At 39.9% G+C, this 21,285-nt stretch overlaps 1 protein-coding gene across 9 annotated transcripts in view; it reads left to right on the forward strand.

Moving 5' to 3' along the window:
• The window catches only part of nrxn2b (neurexin 2b), a 719,424-nt gene that overhangs the window by 310,405 nt on the left and 387,734 nt on the right, over window positions 1–21,285 (forward strand). For all 9 annotated transcript variants that reach the window (XM_004567086.2, XM_004567090.2, XM_004567089.2 and 6 more), the window contains one exon: window positions 8,076–8,377. In XM_004567086.2, coding sequence (XP_004567143.1) covers window positions 8,076–8,377 — 302 coding nt within the window. The remainder of the gene's footprint in view (window positions 1–8,075; window positions 8,378–21,285) is intronic.

The raw sequence follows: 21,285 nt of genomic DNA on the forward strand, positions 1-21,285 counted from the left end.
ACATGACAATGAGGGGGCTGAGACAGCTCAAGCTGAGTGTATTTTGTGGCTCCAGCTAATAGGGCTTATTATGCACTTAGCCGGTCTTGCAGGCCCCTTAGCCATCTCCCTGTTGGCTAAGGGGCCTGCCATTCAGGACCACACAGGCCTGTTGTTAGTGTCAGTTTACTTGACATTTTCTTTCTGTCTACTTTGAGCCCAGAGACTAAGCAGCTTTCCACTGTGATAATGGTCACCTGCCACATACCCACAGTGGGAAAATGAATATGCAGAAAGAAGGAAAAAGTGCAAATCAGAAGAAGTGTAGGGGCGTCTTGAGCTTGCTGCCACTATGTCTGATGTTACAAAATAGGTTGTTTCCAAGGTGACAGACAATCAAAGTCAACCATTTTACCCCCATTACTTTCTCTATCTTCAATTAGCATCAAGACGAATAGAGGGCAGGCAGAACTGTCTCATGGAAAGGTTCAATAAAAACTTGCAGCAGTGACAGTGACAGTACTTAACAGACAATTCTGACCCAACGCACAGAAGCAGTCTCGAAGTGAAGGTGAGAATTAGTGTGCAAATAATTCTTTATTGTATTCTTACAACAGCCCTTTAGTGCCCTTCAAATACCACCAAAGTAATGACATGAAGAAATTAAATTACAACGAACCTTGCCTGCTCCAAATCTGACCTGAAGCTTTATTAAAATTTAAAAAAATCCAGTGCAGTGTTTTTATGCCAGTGTGTGCTGACTAGGTGCTAAATCATGGGCTGAATAAATGAATGAATGTCTTGTAGAAAAAACAAAACAAAAGAACAAGACAAAAAGAGTAACATCATGATCATGAAAGTACATTTGAAAGTACAAAACATAACAAAAATACGCCATCTGAATGACTGCATTTGGGGATTACACTTTCTTTCAGCTGGCCAGTCTTATTTTCAGATATATTGTCTATAACTTCTCTGGAGGAATTCTTACTACAGCCGATGATTTAAAGACTAGATAAATACATGCTATTGTAACCCAACTTGTGAATTATTATTAAGAATGACCGAACTCCCACTAGCCAGTATCAGAAGATCTAGGATCGGCAGGAGCCCAAGGTATAAACACCAATAAGAAGAGACCACACCACAATATACTGTTCACAAATTTGTTATATTTGACACACAGCAGCTGCAACAATGTAATGAAAAAACAATAAAATAAAATACAAAATATTTCCCCCAAAATAACAAACTAAATAAAAGTGCGCGCATACAGCTTTCTCTGAGTCAATTATATGAGTGGATAATGTCTGATAACTGATGGATCGTTGGGGCCCGTTCAGTTTGTTTAATGTTTGTCCTACCACACTCCGATGAAGGAAGAAAGTTCGTAGTCCTGCAGGTATCTGAAGCTTCAATGGGAACGAAACTTTGGCTTCAATAAAACCTTGGCAAATCCTTTTCAATTTCGGGTTGGCTCGCCATCCAGTTAACTGGAACTGTGGAATCACTGCTCCTCGATGGGGCTTGCTTCAGACTGGGTCCGTCTGTCGAGTCATCCTTTTACCAGATAACAAAAAAACCTGACCGTTGACAGGGTGAAACTCTGAACAACCAAAAACAACTGCAGCAGACTTGCTTTTAACTCCTAGCGATTCGACTTCGGGAACATTAGTTTCTCTGGCACATGGCATTATATGAACAGGAACGAAATGGCAACACAGGAAATCATGTGATCAAGGTCAACAGCAAGGGTCACTGGGAGCTCATTGCTGATTGGCCAAGTTAAATGACAACAGATAATCTTATTGGTCCACATCTTCCTTTAAACATAAAAGAAAAAAGAAATGACTAAATTCTTTACATTATACATGAAAAAAAAAACTACTTTCCACTGCTCTTTTTTTCTAGCTGGGCTACACTATCTCCAAGTCCTGTAGCTCTTTATCCACCTGTGTTATCTCCACCAATTTTGTGGCACTATCACTGACAGCTGGATAAATATTTTGTGTTTGTAGAGCTCAAGAGGTAAACACAAAATCTAAGAATAACTTAAATGCCTTTTTGTTCTCTTTTATTACCTCAGTGTGCACAATTCAATAGTGACACTCGTGGGTTTTTTAGCAGCATCCATCTGAGCAAAAGGAACACTGTGAATGACATAATAGCACATTCACTATGGCTCAATGAGCATCTTGCGGGAAAGGAAGGACCAAACAAAGAGCCTTGGCCTGCAGCCAACAGGCTGCAAAGACACCAAATTATAGTCCCTTCATTACAGGATTGCAATCAGTTCATGGATCGATACATACAGTAATCACTATCTGTGCAGAGAAAGTAGAGTGAAAAGGATTGGTGGAGGGAACAATGTCTCAGTATTTCAGCCTCAGCAAGAGACTGGAGAGATCCATAACTGCATTCACAAATTGCCAATTTGGCTTACTAACCACAGGCTGTATCACGACCACACAAGAGGTAGGCTTCTAGCACAGGGCTCATCCTTAAATGCTACAATTTAAGGAAGAAAGTGTTGTGCATTTCATTATCAAGTGTGCAAAAACAAGAGAATCTGCAAATACATACCCATATCTAACCAAAAATGCACACATTTCTGTTGACATGCTGCATATTTTTGTTATCCCACGAGGCCACAACGAAGTGCCAGTACATGGCTGGTTTTAGAAACATGCTTTTAAACAGTCAGAGTAATTCATTAGCTTTGGTCTGAGCTTAGAATGCTGATAGTTTTATTTAAGGACAGCTGTTCAAATGAAACCTAAAACGTGTAGGGATCACAGAGATTTGAGCGTTTCCCTGCACCTGACCTTCTGACCCTGGAACTCACCCCTCTTTTCAAAATCAGCATAACCCTCCTTCTCCTGTCAGTGTACTCTATCTTTTAGCTCTCTAAAATTCCAATTTTAATTTGTGGAATACATGTTATGAGTATAAGAGTGATGATGCGTAGGCACTGCTTCTTTATCGCTGCCTTGGGAATTGGTGTGCTCATATGTGTGTTTGCTTATGAGGTGCAGATTTCATGAGCATTTGAGCATAAGCAGGTTCTTTAAAACTGGCCAAATGTTTAATAGCCAAACAAATGTTTTCTTCAGCACTTCACAGGCCTTGTCTTCCTTACAGCTAGCTTAGGAGACTAGCCGCTGTCTGTGGACCCAGCAGGCCTATTGGATTCATGAAGCAGCATCAAAGCTTTCATATGCCCCTTACATTTCCCACTGCTCTCTCTCATCTTGCTGCCGAATCGTTTCTCCAAAGCTGTCGGATACTCTCTCTGCAGGGTGGATGGCACTCATCGAAAACTAATAGAGGGTGACTTCATATGCACATGGCGTGTGCGTCTGTGCAAGAGCAGTGAGGTAATGTGATGTGACGAGCAGATTTGCCAGCGTGTGGTCATCGAGATTTTGAATGGTTTTGCATGCACACATGCGCGGGCGTTTATTCTTTTTTTTGTCTCGTCTTATTCCGTTCTCTCTTTGCTAATTCCCCTAAAACTACGTAATCACTTCCGATATGTAATCCAATCGGCCAAAAAAGCAGTATGTTAAGGTTCATTATGCGTTGACTAATGCTCTGCACAAGTTTGCATGAAGCTAGTCATGCAGCTCATCTTATTAAACCTGCTCTCTCTCTGTCTGAGCTGAATCCAATTTAAAAACACATGCTGCTCTGTGCTTTTATTACTGTAAAAGCCAGCAATGGTTAGCTTAAAACGGCGCTTTTGGGTCCAGCACTGACAAACGCAGATTGTATTTGCGTATGACATTTTATCACAATTTAGGATACCCTATTTTTCCAGCAAGGACAAATTTTTGAAACACTTTGGTATGACAGGCGGGCATATTCATTTAATCATACCCCGATGCTTATAAAGTAGCACTTAAGTGACACGGTAGCTGTACTGTTAAGACTGCATGTGTGGTACTGAATGTGGGTGTGTAGGTCGAAGTGTGCGATAGGCTAAGACAATGCCGTTGATTCCTCTCTGGCTGGGATTCCATCGTCTTCCTGTTTCCCTCTTCACCCTTCAGTTCACATAAATAAAGCCCACATCCTCAAAGAACACAGAAGGCCACATAGCGCAGTAAACAAACTGCTTGACACAGTGTCTGCTGCAAAGTGCTTAACTGCTGCTGCGTTGATGGTGGTTTGATTGTGACAGAGCTAGTAAGTGGGAGTTGAGGTTAGCGTGTCCATTTTTCTGCGAGGTGTAAAGTTATGTGGGAAAAAAGTAATTTTTTAATGTGTTTTAATACTTTTTTTAATACTATTTTCAGGAGAGCTTGGGGAAAAAGAGGTGGTATGATACTTCTGAACGTCATATTTTTATCAAGTCTGAGTTTGAATTTGCTTTGCACATCTTATATACTTGCATTATTTAATGTTTGAAACCACCAAGCTTCCAGTGGTGCTTCTTTCCATTGGATAGCCGGTGGATATAACAACCTGAACACCAGGAAAGGCCACTGAAGTTGCATTTGTTCATAAAGACAGATGATACGCACAATAAATCTGCGCATTCATGAAGCAACTGTTGGATGGATTGCTCTGCATAGTTGGAATGAGTGTATCACTTTGGCCCCTAAAAAAACTAGCACCAAAGGTGTTATAAAATCAAATATCAGAGGAACTCAACATTTAATTGACAAAAAAAAAAGATGTTATTATGGGTGGATAAATTTCAAATAAGTCATTTCTGTAATGTAGTAAGGGCTTCTGTGAGGTTAATTGAGACCTTGACAGCACTTTAGTCTCTTCTGCATGCTTCTGCGTCTCCTCTTTCCTCTGGCTAGAGTCTACTCTTGGGCTTTACTGCAAAAGATTTGATCAGAGTGAAACGCGTACACTTCAAGTGTGTATGTGCGCAAGAGCGCTACCATGGGAACTGGAGGACGAGATAGAGATGTAGATGTAAAATGAAAAACAGATGCATAGGAACAAGCTCATATTCACAGGAGCTGGAGTGGTCTCAGAGAAAAGTCATTCTTTATATTAGGTTTTGCGCCTAGATTGAAGCGATCGTGTCACTCCTGGGAACCGGCAGGAGAGCTTTTCCAGTGCTCCGCAGTGTGTAGGAAGATCACCCAGAGTATACAAAGGATACTGGAAATGACTTAAGCTGGCTAACATGAGAAGGATCAGTGGATCCCTGATAGCACTGCAGTGTGTTACTGACTTGCTAATGATGCTGTTTTGTTTCTTTTTTTGCTTCTACTTCTGGCTCCAAATTCTTATCCAAAAATCATATGACTGTGTTAACCTTTACATAATTTGCTGAAGGGCATTGTTGGCATCATGACCAAACTGTCTGGTGTTACAGTGAAAATCCACCCACCCATTTGTCCTCTCCTGTCACTCTCCAGCCTTATCTCCTCCCCTCAGCCTTCTGTTCATTAAACAGACATAAACAAAAGAAAGTTTTTTTGTTGTTTGTCTCTGCATTGCATGGAGCTCAGTCTCACTGAGCTCATGGAAGCACGGACAAGCTGTTTGTTGCTTACCGTTAACAGCCCATAGTATGGGAGGTGGTCCAACTTAGTACATAATTGAAAATGGTTGCTGTGGTCCATTTGCTACGCTTTTATTCCTCCTACATCAGCAACACAGGCACCGCTAGGATGCTGCTCTTGGGGGGATTTGCTTTTGTGTGTCATTTGTCCCCTCCATCTCCTTCTCTCCGCTCTTGATGCCTTTTTTTATGACAATTCACACTTCAGTTGAGATTGCTCTAAATTTCGATTTCAGCCAAAATGCTCTTTTAAGTAGCTGTCTCTGTCTGGATGCTATTTGTCCCTCACTTCCTCTTTTTTTTTGTCACTCCTGAAATGTTTTCTTTTATGTGAGTGCATCCACCCATATTATGTGGCTGTGTTTTGTCTCAAAGTGAGCGCTATCATCTTCCTTAATGTTCCCGAAGTATAGCTGTTAGTATGTCACTTAACACGGCACTCTTTAAAGATCTCCTTTCCTTTGCTCGTGTCATCCATCCATCACTTGTTCCTCATCCACATGACGTAATGTGCTTTTTTCCTTACGTGTGCTGCCTGACACTGAAAAATCTTTGGTGATATAGGGCACTTGAGCATCAAATCGACATGCTATTATTCCCCGGCCCACCCTTCCACCACACGCTTTTCCTCTCTCACCTGCTCATGTGATCTGGCCTTTCAATCTGTCCGCCAATGGGTTGGCCGCCCCTTCTGGCCAGCCCATCCCTTCTCCTCAGGGAAATGCACCAAGGTCTTGAAGTGATTCTTTTTTTCTTTTTCCGTGTGTAATGGAACTTCAGGATAAACTAGATTTGATGATCCACCCATACAGGGTCCTCTTGGCAGTTTGACTTTGCCCTCTCCCCCTCCCTAAACCTCATTACTCAAGGCTGATTCTTCAGACCGGCGTCCTCGGGGAAACAGAAGTGTAGAAGGGCAAATGAACATAGGAAGCAGAGTGTCACTTCAGATCACAGCTCATGTCAGGAAACTAGTTGATTTGTGTAAGTGCAGAGCGAGCAAGAGTTCTTTTAAACTTGAGCTCATGCTGTTGTCGGTGATGTTGTCTGTTTATACTCTTTTCTTTCTTTTGCCAAGCAGCTGAATTGCTATTATTCCCAAATTAAAATGACACAGAGTTGATCCAGCCAGGAAATGAGGTTATTGCTCTTTATAAGAGTAATGAGATTTGGGGCGACAGAAAATGGTTCAATTAAAATATTAGATATAAAATGTAAAAGGAGTAAATAAGTAGATTGCAAGTCAGAAGAAACAGTACGGCGAGCCAGATGTTACTATTTCTCCTGCTCAGTGAATCCAGCGTCCACGTCATGACTCAAGTGACGGAGGTGTCACTGTTCTCTGTGTTCTTGCTGCGTTTTTTCTGTTGTGACAGCTGCAAGTGTTTGTTCATTTCTTGACAGATGCACACAGTGTCCTCCCTGGCTGCTGTTAGGCTGCTGTTTGACATATGTCCATTGTACAAACTGTCTGTTTTGACTGGTAGTGTGTGAATAAAGCTCAATGTAGTGGAAGGAGGCCATGTGCTACAGACAGACTGGCAGGCGTTAGCAAAGTTGTCAACACCTTTTTTCCTCCCCTTCCTTCTCTCTTTAAAAAAGTGTTCTTCAGTTTCACTTTGTCTAGTCTCTGCTTTCATGTTTCTCTGTTTTGCTGTAATTCAAACACATCTTTGTATCTAATTGTAACCCAGATGTTTGCCTTGCTCTGATGAAAGGAATCCTATTTTACACAAGATGCTGTCGTGCCGCTGTGTTGTAGTGCAGATGCATCGGTCTGCACTGACGTTACTTGTTTGTGGGATTCAATTTATGAGCAAATATTGTTTTTGATCTGCAAAGCTTCCATGTTTAAAACGTTTGTTGGGGGTATAAGAGTGACAGCAACTATCAATGTTCTACTAAAATTAGTAACCTTATCAAATCAGTTGCATCTCCAAATGGGCTATATAACCTCACAATGCTTTTAACCTTCTGGAGTAAATGAACACACCAGTGCATCCAAATTACATCACCGTGTCAAGATGACCAGCAGCAAGCCGCAGCCTCACCAAGTCTCCGCTTCAACTTGTGTGGAATGAGCAGATTTGATGTACCAATCTTTACATTGGTACATTATACATTTTCGATGTATAAAAGTCCTACAGCAAAAGAAATGAAATAAAAAATGAAGCTAACAAAATAACCATGCTGATGTTGCCTTTGTACTGGACACATCTCACATGACAGAAGCTTTTTAGATATTCTGTGATTCTTGCGCTGTTAATATAAATTAAAAGAGCAAAAATGTTGTGTTTAGTGTTATATTTTAGATCATCTTAATAGATATTTAGGATATTCATTTGTTAATTTGTCATTTCTAGCTTCATATTGCAAAGCGCCATCTTTTAAATTAACCCTCTGATGTCTGTTTTTTCCCCACATAAAAAGTAAACTAATAATAGAATGACTGATATTTGAATACACACATGCTGCTAATTTCAAAGCTTTAACTCCTGAACAGAAATGTCCTTTTACTTACAGACCTACCTCTCTTTCCCCCTTACCCCCACTTTATTTTTTCCAGGCAAGGAAGAGTCAGTAGCCACCTTCAAGGGCAACGAGTTCTTCTGCTACGACCTGTCCATGACACCCATCCAGAGCAGCACCGACGAGATCACGCTTTCCTTCCGAACGCTGCAGCGCAACGGGCTCATGCTGCACACTGGCAAGTCGGCCGACTATGTAAATCTTTCCTTGAAGAGCGGCGCGGTTTGGCTAGTCATCAACCTGGGCTCGGGGGCCTTTGAGGCTCTGGTGGAGCCTGTCAACGGCAAGTTCAATGACAACGCCTGGCATGATGTGCGCGTCACCCGCAACCTGCGCCAGGTAAACACTGTCTGCATCATCCGAGGCCGCAGCAGTCAGGATTGTGCATCTGTTTGCCACACACGCTATCTTTGAATCATTGTCTTTTTTCTCTCAGCATATGGAGAATACGTTGAGTCGTTGTCTTACCTTTCTCCTCTCTTGCTTGTTTTTCTTCCTTTCTGTCATAACAGAAGTTTCTTTTTTGCAGGGTCAAGTTGAACAGGAGGACCTTTTCTATTTTCTATTACTATTTTAATGCTTTTTGTTTCAAAGATGAACCAGGCGACCAATGATACATGTCATCTTCATGCCCCTGTCATGCAAAGGCAAAAGATACGAAAAACATGTGACAGATAACATTATAGTTAACATGCATGAAATCAAAGAAATCCAAAGATTTATGCAATGTTCTTATTAATGAACCAGGAGGAGAAGTGCTCTGCTTAGTATGTATGCACATAATTTACTCAGGTACACAAATGGAATGCACCACAATTTATCAAAGGTGACAATGCTCTTAAGACCTTTCTGAACAAATTACCTAACACATCTTTGCAAACCTTTAATGGTAGCTAATGGAAAACAAAAGAACACAGGTTTGTGTGTAATCTCTGTGACATACCGTGGGTCTGTGTATGCTAGAAAGCACAAAGGACATGCATCGACAGTGAACTCTCTGAATACTGGACCCTCTGGATGCAGCAAGTCATCAATTGGCAGGTGCAGATACCAGCAGCAAGATACAATCAATTTCACTTACACCTGCCGTGCTTACTTCTTCACATTTTTGGGAGGAATTGTAATTGGAATAAATGGCTTGTCAGAACTAATAATGGGCATTGTAAGCAGTCTGGATGCAAAAAAGCCTAGCCTGAATACATTAACACAAAGATGGTGCATCAGCTTCTTTATGTTTGTCTTCAAAAATATCTGTGAAAAGCAGTCAGTAGTATTTTTATTTTTATTTTTATTTTTTTGTTATTCTCTTTTTATTAAACAACCTATATAAACACAAATAATCCAAAATAAACATATAATCAAGAACAGACGTAAATAATAAAAAGAAAAATTAAATAAAAATAAGAAAAACAGACGGGTGTACCCTCTAGTGTGTATGTACTCGCACACACATATTCACTCACACACCCATATTCTTAAGCATACATACACATACCTACTTACATATGTGTTCACTTGTAGTCTCATACATACTAACATATACATATAAACACATAACGATTCAGAAATGTGGCATATATAGTTATAGAGATTCAAACAAGATCGGGTCTCCTTAACCGGATGTAGTGTTTCCATTTACCCCAAATTTCACTAAATATATCAAACTGGAGTCTTTTAATGAAGGTAATACTTTCCATTTTAAACATCCCATGCACAGTCTCATGCCAATCACCCAATGATGGAATTTTCACACTAAGCCATTTCTTGGTAATAATTTTACGGGCAGCCAAACTCAGGATACCATACAACTGCTTAGACATTTTATCTACATTTACTGAGTATAAATATCCAAACAAAAGTTCGTCCCAATTAAAGGGAAGCTGCATACCAAAAATAATCTGCAACTCAGAGTGGATCAATACCCAAAAAATGTTGATCCTTGGGCAAGACCAGAACAGATGAAAATGTTTTACTCCTTGGGCCCCACAATTTCTCCAGCAATTAGAGTGATTAAAATAATGTTTACTTTGTGCAGGGGTAATAAAAAACCTACAGATACTCTTCCAACCGTAACATCTCCATGTATTAGAACTAGAAATTCTCCACTGAAAAGCACACTGCTCATACCAAATGTTATCTGATATTGCTATATTTGTTTCATTTTCCCATTTTTTTTTGATGTAGGTAGTATTCCACTTCTTAACCTCTTGTATACCCTTGTACAATCTTGAAATCACCTTAAGGCCTGTGTCAGCCTGATAAGCCTTGACAAATATACTCAGAACAGGTAAAGAAAAAAGATCTGTTCTCTTAGGTATAAAATTATATAGATGATGCCTAATTTGTAAGAACCTAAAAAAGTCCGTTTTACTTAACTGGTATTGATCTTTTATTGATTGGAAGTCCCTAAGAATTCCCTTATCGTAAAACATACAATATGCCGTTAAACCTTGTCCAGACCATTTTTTATATCTTACGTCTAATTCATTAGGTAAAAAATCACTGTCAAAAGCACACCATCTTAAAATCCTAACCTCTTCAATCCAATCATTCTTATTAAGAAATTGTACACCAAGTCAGTAGTATTAAGCCACTTCTAGACAGTGGAGAACTTCTTGTTGTACAAAAAGCATGACAGCAAAGTGATTCTTAATGTGGAATAAGTGCTGTTAAATTATAGGGAATTTTTTTATGCTAACCACACTGCAATTTGAGTCGTATTGCAGTAATGTTCTTGGACATTTCAGTGCGGTAAGTTAGTCTGACATTTGTAAAGCTGATCTTTTATTAGCATATGCTGTACTTGCCTTAGGATAAAGGCAAAGGATCACACACTCAGAAACACACAGGCTCCATTTAGACACCCTGGCTCAGAAATGCACACATGTACGGACAAATGTGTAATCAGCAGAGCGAGACTAATGTAATGAGTTTGGAAAGCCAACACAAGTTTAAAAATTTACAGCATGAGCCAATCCACCTACCACCTACTGCACCATAATGATCATTAGGTAAATATGACATATGCCATACACATACGCACTTGCTACACTGACAGCATTATTGTCTGTCTGGAGGTTTGTATGGTATGCCTAGACATTCATGCCTCATTATGGGCATGAATGTCATGATCAGTTTTGGCTGTTAATGATTTCTTTGAGCTGGTCTTTTTCCCGTGTGGAATACGTACATTTTTCTTTTTTTCTAATCCACACATGATCAAAAGTATAAATACAGGCTAATTAGCTTTATGGGTGTATGGTAACCTCTGATTACAACTGTATACACTGTCTACTCCTGTTCATGACGCCCATCCAGAGCAGCACTGCAGCGCAACGGGCTCAAGCTGCACACTGGCAAGTCGGCTGACTATGAGAATCTTTTCTTGATTGGAAAAAAAACATTGAGTTATAGTCAGTCAAGATAGCCTCATAACATATTTAATATATCTGGGTCTTGAAACTAGTAAGCATGTCTAGTGAACTAGATATTCTATGAGAACGTACATTGTTTTATTTCTATAACTTGGTGGAGAAATCTTGACACAAAACTTTTCAGATTTTTTTTTTCAAATACTGAGTAATAAATATCTAGTTTTCTTCTGTTATGTAAAGTTCTACACATCTTTAATGTATAAAAACTAACCACCCACATCATGTTCTCGAGGCAGTCTCTATTGACTGACAGTCCAGACTGAATCCCCAGTGGATCTTTGTAATTGACTTAACAGGCACTCCTAATGTTGAAGAGCTCTACGTTTACACTGGACACTTCCCATGAAGAGACACTTAAACAGAGATATCAGTGACACTGACCACCTCTGACCCAGCAGATCAATGACTGCGGACATGTTTCCGTGTAGAATACAGTGGCGTGTGGCATCAGATGTTCTTACAGTCCTATTCAGTGCATTCAATTTTGAAATTTAGTCAGAAATGACCAAAGTTTTTACCATAGTCTATCAACAGTTGGCCAATTTAAGCTCAAATAATGAAGTCAATAATTTTCTTTTATAAATTTTACTTACAGTTTAATAAGTTGGACTACAATCCCAATTCCAAAACAGCTGGGACACTGTGTAAAATGTACGTAAAACAGAATACAATGATTTGCAAATCTCATAAACACATATTTTATTCAAAAAAGAAAACTGAACGAAAAGAAACTAGAAAAAAAAACTATTAGAAAAAGGCACTGGGTCATTTTGAAGTTGAAGGCACTCACCTCAAAACATTTTTGGAAAAGTGCCATGGGTGTTCTTTATTGTAGTTTTGATGCCTCAAATGTTTTCAATTGATAAAAGGTCCTGAAGGCCAGTTCAGCACTCTACTACAGTGAAGCCATGTTGTTGTAATAGATGCAGTATGCGGTTTAGCATTTCATGCCTGAAATGCACAAGGCCTTCCCTGAAAAAGACGTCATCCTGTAAATACGTTTATGGATGTAATAATTGTATACAAATATAAAACAGTTGTCTGAGTATATGAGGATTAAGGTGAATGTTATACTCATTTGATCCTACTCACCTAATACTACTTAAAATTCCCTGCACATAACACCACGTGTGTGATTACTATTAAATAAGAATTGTAGAGACTGGTTCATCAGCATGTGCACATTTGGTGACCTTTACATAAATTAAGTTATTTAAATTATATTATCTGTTCCTTAAATGCAACTGAAAATGTGAACAGTCACTTACACAATTGAAACCATTGTCTTCTGCTGCCTATTGAAGCTAACATGATATATTAAAATATAGCCACCAAGCTACCAAATACTAGCTAAGGTCATCGTACTGAATCAGTGGTGTTCAAAGTCTCATCCATTATGCGTCTACTGTTCTAACGTCTCTTGCAACGTCATGCATATCTACGTCTGCATCAACAAGCTCCAAAATAAGTAAAGCCTGTGAGCTCTTACAAGCCCGGCCGTCTCTCTGACTCTCCCTCTCCCTCTGCATGTGTATATTTGCTGTCTTTCTCCACAAAACCTATGAATTTGTCAGCTTTGTGCAGGATAAAATGAAGCAGACAGAATTAGGTGAGGTGATAGGGACTTGCTGCCAAGAGAGAGAAGAGAAAGGGGAGGGGTGGGGAGAAATGGGTATACTATATGCCTAACAAGCAATCACAGCTTCAGAGCTCCCCTTGGTGGTAACCGACAGTACTGCAAGCATCTGTGAAGCGAGGGTAGTCTAATCCTAGTGGTGTATATTTGACAGACAGGTGAGTGCACTCATCTTGACCTTTCATCAGTGCAAATCTCTAAACTCAATACACAAACATGCTCACTCATACATACACTATTCACTTACACTTTGGTTTAAACAACTAGCAAGGCATCCCTCCCCCTCCCTCTGCATGGTTGCTTACCATCCTGGATTTCTGGTGACAGTTCTCTCCTGTGGGATTCCAAACACACAGCAGAAAAAAAAAGACAAAGATGGAAACACTCATGTCAAGGTGTCCTAGAAAATTATAAATATATCACACACAGCACCAAAAAAGAACTGAGAACTGAAAAAAATGGGTCAAATATTAAGTTTGCAATGCCACACTAGTCCGCAGTTTAGGCCTCTCTCTCTCCTAATGCATCCAATTTTAAATAAAACCGCTCATTTCCACTGTACCATATGGTCAGTGAGCATTGATTTTCAGATCTTTTCAATTCCTTGTACGAGTTTCCCAGAAGCCCTGCAGACATAATAGGTGCTTGCCATTTACTTCTAAATGATTGTTTCTTTCTCCTCGCTCCTTACATTACCCAGAAAGTGGTGCAAACTGCCATCATGAAAGCTGCTCCAGTGTTCCCATTTCTGCTCAGAGGAGTCTGGAGGGATCCCAGAGGAAGCTTGGGTGACAGTACATATGATTCTCTGTCTTTTACTGGACACATACACTCCTGAAGTGGGAATCTGTCTTTTATTGGTCACTGAAGGAGAATGTAATTCAGATTCGAAGCCTAAGAAAAAGTATGGAAATTAGAGTTACAATTGGCAAAACAGTCTGTGTGTTTTACAGAGCAACAGTAGAAAATCCAGGGCTTGTGATTGGCTATGTCTTTATTTGATTGCTTTTTTTATAGCACAGAAACAGGACAGGTTAACGCTGAACAGAAAGCTCCGACAGCTGTTTACTTGCATGAGCATTATCCCCATAGATTTAAAAGTTAAACAAAAAAAGCAGTGTCAAGCATCAGCTGTAAGTGTATGATGTCTGTTTTGTTCACGCATGATAAATGAAGGACAAAGGATTAAGTGGAAGCCCAGTGTATGCAAGCATGTAAGCATTTTTCCTTAGCAGGCCCCTGGCACTTGGTGGTAAGTACATGTTTCCATCATCTACCACACATATGCACCCATTCTGTGATTTGTTAAGAAAACTATGATGCAGTTCCAGGGAATATGTTGGACGGGCATCGCTTAGTATACTTATTTTTATTGTTGGAGGGCAAACTTTCTGTGTTGACGATTACTTGAATGATCAAAATGGCCTACATACTGTAATGCTTAACAGGCATTTGGGTCCCACAGGCCATCAGAGGAAATATGAGACACATGCTGACAGAAGGAAGGAAATAAACACTTGTATTGCTGTATTTTTTGCTTGTGGGAGAGTGAAAGAGCAGTTTTGTGGACAACAGAGAGTGGGGAATGAAGTGCAGCGATGGCCGGGGGGGCACAAAAGGGGGAGACAATGGTTTGTTCTGTAGTACAAACACAAGAACAGAGGAAAGCGTTCTTTTAATTCCCCAATGTGACTTTACAATCAAAAGATTCAACATCCATTGAGTCCCAGAACTGGGTCTGTATCTTATCCAGCGCCTAGAGAGAGCGGGAGACCTTTGAACTCAATATCTCGTTTTTTTTGCTATCCCATTTTCCTTATTGTGTCACTGTCACCCTTTCCTCCCTTTTCCTCTCTCACCTTCGACATCATCTGTCCTATTCTCTTTAGCTAGGACAGAATATGACTCTCCCTTTCCGTCAGCCTTGATGTTCAAGTTTCCCATCCGTGCACCTCACCATATAACTGCAACAAAGCAGCTATAGAATTAATGAAGGGATCAAACAATTTTTTATGTTCTAGTGCTTAGTGTATAGGTCTGATGTTCAACGGCTGACCCAGAGTTCATCTTGAGCTGAAGGGCTTTGATTTGTACGAGGGTCGAGTTAAGCAAAGGTCATGTTGAATTCCAATCTTTCACACATACAGTACAGCAGGCGTTGTGCACTGCTTCACATCCTTCAGAATGCAATGAAACGACTGGGCAGATTTCTTTCCTTTTTTAAAAAAAAGTGCTATATGAAGTGCTATCTTTGAATTTAAAAAAAAGTTATAGTTAGCTTAGAAACAATGGAATCACAGCTATTATCAAATGAGAGAAAATGCAATTATAATTATTTTTCAAGGGGATTTAGTTACAAAATGTAGCCCCAAAGCCACTATGTGCAGCAGCAAACCCTTTGGGTTCTTACCAGAAACAAAGAAACAATTAAGTAACCTCAAATAAGGCACAAATCAAGGAAAACTTAGCATTGTCTTTCCAGCAGAAAGAGAGAATACACTGCCATAGTATGGAAGGTACAAACAAGCTCGCTGCTAAATGCAGCCTCTCTGAGCCTTTTTACAACAATTCCGATAATATACTGGAGATAGCCACGCTCCACAGGGGGAAGGAGTGTACCTAGATGCAGGAGGATCAAACCACAGTACTCACTAGTGCCACAAACAAACACGTGCACAGACAAACCCCATGAAACCCTGAACTTCGGCAATTTTGCATGCAAGTCCTCCGTAACGGATAGACACCGGTGCTAGCTGCATGCGTTCACATTATGCGCACAGCTCACATTATGTTTACACACATCCTTTCACTCTACCTAAGAAAGGTTTTAAATTCCAAAAGAAACAGTCGCAGTTGAATTGCTCAAAATGACTGAAAATCCCAAAGCTTCTTTGTCATTGTTTTTTGTGTTGAAAGCATTACTTCTTCTGAAATGTGGTATTGCTAAATGTACTGTAGCATACCAAAGCCATGCACTCATTTAAATGTAATGCCTGTTACTGTGACATTACAGTATGTATATATATATGTATATATATATATATATATATATATATATATATATATATATATATATATATATATATATATATATACTCTAGAAAGAGAGGTCAAAATGCTGTCCCTCTCCCTTTAATCAAATCTAGATGCTAGTACACTCCCCCCATTACCTGCTCTTTGTATATCTGTCTCAGGCTTGTTAAGAGTGTTTTTTAGCCTTTTCTGTAAGGCATGATCACCTGCAATAATCTTCCCTTTTCTTCATCCTCCATCCGTCCAGCCCTCATCCACCCTCCCCTCTCATCCAACCTTCCTCAGCCAGAATTCCTAAGAGAGGGCCAATCAATTTCTCTCCTGCTCATCTTGCCCACCCTCTCTCTCTCATTTTCACTCTATCTCTCGGTTCCATTCTTTCCAGCAATTTGTCACTTAGCAACGGTGTCTGCCATGCTGTTGGGTAGTGAATCATCCCTGGCTGCAGTCCTGCATTAACCCCTTTCCTTCAGCTTAGTCCTGCCATTAAATGCTGTGATATTATTGATAAACAAGTGGTTGAAAGGTTTGGGAAACATAATGCCTTCATCCCGTGCGTGTAAGTGCAATAAGAAAAAAGAAAATGTTGCATGACAGTAGCAAATTAACTTAATGATTGACAGGTTTCTGATTGGTTCCTGATGCAACTGGAACTCTGGGCGTCCATGCTATTGCCAGCTATCTCAATAATGTCAACATATTTTAGCAAAATGTATCATCGAAGCTCTTCTAGCTAAATCAAAAATGCTATTTAGAGTGTTCGTCTATGCCAACACACACAGCACGCACTTTTATGGTGATGATAGAAATTGCTTTTCAAGACAAGCATGGGTAGTGGATTTGTTTGATGTACAAAATGGCACACTAACACCCCTGTAATCCGCTCTCCATTTTCTGCCAATGACATTTTAAGTATTTCTAATGTGTTCCAGCCATGCTGAGAAGATATGGGGGTGCCGTCATCATGTGCATGTAGGAGGATGTGCATTTAGGATTTTTTTTTTTTTTTTTTTTAAATATCGTTGTTACTTCTTTTTTTCTCGACTGTGTCGCTTTCCCTATGCTGGTTGACACCTCAAGCACAGGTCCTATCTATGCATTTCCTAAATGACAAGCACTTCATGTTAAAACATCAGCTCAGCTGTTTGATACCAATGGGGAGGGGGGTTAGTGCATTTCAGAGGGGAAGAAAACTCATTTGCATCACATCTCCACTGCATTAGCATATGAGCCTGCATTTCCACACACTCTCAGTCATCAGCCTCATTTGTCACTACCTGCTCCAGCACTTTAATGTTTATTCATCCCTCTGCCTCGGAGACCTATAATCAGAAAACAGATCTATGCACCATTAGCACATTCAAACAGGTGGAAACAGGTAATAAAACACTGGTGAGACAGAAACAGGTAAGAGATTGAAACAGAGATTATGGTGAAACACAGGATAAGTCATGAACAAAGGAAGTGAAATAGGAGAGAGGGGCTTGTAGGAAACAATAAAACACTGGTAGTGAACATATTTGAATGACACAAAATGGGTCTGTATGGAAAACTGAGATGTGAGCATCCAAATGCATCCATATTAGGACAATGCATTGTTTTAATGCAATTAAACTTCCCATTAATGGAAGTTTTTCCTACCCACTGTCACCAAATGCTCGCTCACAGAGGGTCATTGATTGTTGGGGTTTCCTCTGTAGTCTTTAGCTTACATTGTAAAATGTGTTGCTGTGATTTGGCACTACGTACATAAAATACAATTGAACTGAATTTTAATTAGATTTTATCTGCTCTGGATTTAGCTGTCAGCTTTTAATAACATACAGTCTAATCCTGTCACAGTCTGTCGTACAGTTATTGGTGAAGAAACTGGCGTCTTTATTACGGCTTGTGTCCAGGTTGTCAACACCATGCTACTTTTTATAATTCAGTATTTGTGCAGAATCCTCACTCTGAAATGACACCCTTTCACTTGAATCCTCAGGGACAAACAGCAGAGCCTCACACCTTTACAGCTGATGTCCTTTGTTGCAATTTGTTTTTTCTCCGTTCAGTTTCATTCTCGAAAGTCCCTTTTCTCATTTCATTATGCGCTCGGTTCTCTCCAGCCTAGCTGCAACATTTTATTCTTATGAAGGGTGCTCAGAAGTGCATACGAAATATAAACAATTATGAACAGCTTGAGCTACTCTCTCTAAAACATGCATATTCATGTTCAGCTGCTATAGCAGCGCGCTCACAAACTGGATCAAAACGCATTTTAAGAGTCAGAGGGAGAAATAAATGTAAACTATTCATTTCATCTTTTATTATAAATTCTTAAATTGCAATGCTTTGTTTAGTTAGTTGAGCCATCTGTCTAAAAAAAAAGAATGTGAGCATTTTCTTAGACTGAGTGGTATTTCGAGAACTGTGCCTGGCGACAACTGTGGCACAAACTTGGAGAAGAAAAGCATCCTCAGAATATTCCAATGAAACTTCAATTAGTGTTTTTGTTTTATGGAATGGATGTTCGAAGAAACATTGTAAAGTACATCTTTAAAAAACATGTGATTTTGAAACTGGAAGATTTTAAATTCTCAGCCATCACACTTGTGGATTGACCTTGAACTTTGCCTCTTTTGATGAGAATGTGATCTGAAAAGAAAGAAGAAAGACGGCGATGGGAAAAGAGAGAATTATGACCATTTACACCATGTCTGTGTTGCTCTGCTGCAATTTTCACGCACTTATACTTTCCTACACCCACATAGCTATGCAGAAGCACACACCCTCCTGCTGTTTGTTTGCAGACTTCTCTCTGCTGTAATTGGAGTGACATTTATATTTGCACCTGAAGCCTGTCTGCCAGTTTCCATTACTTGGAGCCAGACTTGGAGAGATGGAGACTTGACTGAATGCCACATGATTGGAATGAATGCAGAACCAAATGTACCTGAAAGAGCTATTTTGTATCGAAGCCCAGCTGCACGCCGTATGACAGGGTCACCTGCAGTGTCTGTGTTAGTGACGACAGCCCGATACACCACACGCGCACAAACAGCCAACTGGGCACAAAGGTGTATATAAATGCATGCGCACAGTCATGGCTGCACCCCCCCAAAAAAAATCCATGTGTCACTAGCCACTAATTCAGGCTTCAAATTCTAAGACAAACAGCACCTATTTCGACCATTGCAATATTATTGTTATTCAGTATTTTGAAAGGCTTGAATTGGAAATTTGTGCGAGAACGGTCATCAGTCTTAGAACTTTCTCAGTTACAGTGATAAATCTATCTGGCCTGGGAATCTTGGCTCCACGGCGCTATCCATTGATCATTTGCAGAGCTTTGTCATTAAATATTTATTCAGCTTATTCGCTGGTGGCCACAGTTCAGTAGTGGCCAGCATGATGAGTGTGTAAAAGATCAGCAACCAACAAAGCATCATTTTGCATCTCAGCTAACTCTGGCTGGCATCCTGTTGGTTTTCTCCACACAGTGACAGAGACATGTCGACTGTTTCACCTGTAAAGTACACCGCTACAAAGCACAGACAGTAGGTACCATGTTTATATTAACACAAGCTCATTTCTAGACCTTTCGTACTTCGGTATCAGATTTAGTACATGATTCGTCAATTCGGGGGCCCTTTGAGACAGATGCAACACAAAGTTGTTTGTCTGGGCCTGTGGTTGTTTACATGAGTGGGAGATTTATGCTCCATCAGCACATATCAGCATTCACAGTCTTTGTTTTCCCAGATGGGTCAATTACAGAGAGGGCAATGGACTGTCACAGCAGGAGCTCCAGGCATGCTGGGTTTGAAAGTTTAATAGGATGGGTAGATGAGGAAATACACTGTAAGAGAGTCAAATTTGCATTATATAGTCTTGCATTATAGTTTTCCAAAATCCCTTGTCGACTTTAATATTTGGCAATCCCAACAGCTCAGGTATTTCTGTAACGCTATCATCACCACTGCCACTAGCACCGACAGCCTTCTCGTATAGCAGTGTTGCAAACATTTCTAAAATGTCTCAACGCGCAACAAAGTGGGAAAATCAAGACAGAGAACCTAAAAACCAACTGGTTTCCATACCATTCTGTCTGCCACATGAGAGCAAAAGTAGAACAAAAGTTTAATTTTCTGCACGATTGATCTTGACTGTGGAACGCTAGTTTAGCAGTACTTAAGGTTGTCAAGCCTGCTGTAAAAAGTCTATACAATGGTTTTGCCTCTACACATCGACTTTCACGCTTGACTTCTAGTCTGGTAGTGTATTAATTTTGTGCTTTCCATTTATTATTATTTTTAAATCATATCACCACTCTAAATCCCGGTGTAGACTTTCTTTTGCTCAATGGTTGAGTAAACCAAAGCAAAAAAACCCCCGAAAGGTTGTAGTAGCATGCTAAGCTTTATCAGACCACCTCAGTCATAATCTATAATCCATGACTGAGCATGGGTTGACCATGTTGGCCTAAAGTGGGCATATTATAAACCATTTTTGTCACAAATATCACAATTTATGTTTTAATTTTTAGCCCAGAAAACCACACATATGTTCAATGTACAATTCATTTACACCCATTGTGTTAGTTCTGTTCCTAACTGTGACTTTTAATGGCATTGAGTATAAGTCTGTGAACTGCTACTGTGAGTGATAGGGAGGAGCAAGGAATGGGACCACATGCAGATGACTGCAAGGAAATAAGTTAATGTGGATAAAAATGTTATTTCTACATTTTTTTGAAAAAAAAGTTCACATGTCATTTCCTTGTTCTTAATTTATATGTATATAGAGAGTGTCAAAAAGGACGTTGCAGTTCTAAAATATAGATTTTTTTTCCCATTTGTTTCCACAGTTTCTGATTGTCCCAGTATTAAAGTTTTACCTACCACCCTTTTAAGATTCAAGAGGAAAAGCCTGCGCATACAGATCTGTTCACGAGACTGGGCTGTTCATACTGGTTTTGAATTCACCATCACCTTCAAACCTTAACACAGTTGATGATCTACAGGGAAAAGAAGAGAAAGGTGGAGAGCCTGTCTTGCACTGGCAGTGACCTATGTATCGTACAGCGGTGGTTTGCAGCCACATTGTTGTTGTCATGGTTTCGTTCACGGTGGTGGAAGACTGGAGTGTGAGAGTGACAGATG

This window comes from Maylandia zebra, linkage group LG3 (assembly GCF_041146795.1).
Source record: "Maylandia zebra isolate NMK-2024a linkage group LG3, Mzebra_GT3a, whole genome shotgun sequence".
Taxonomy (NCBI): domain Eukaryota; kingdom Metazoa; phylum Chordata; class Actinopteri; order Cichliformes; family Cichlidae; genus Maylandia; species Maylandia zebra.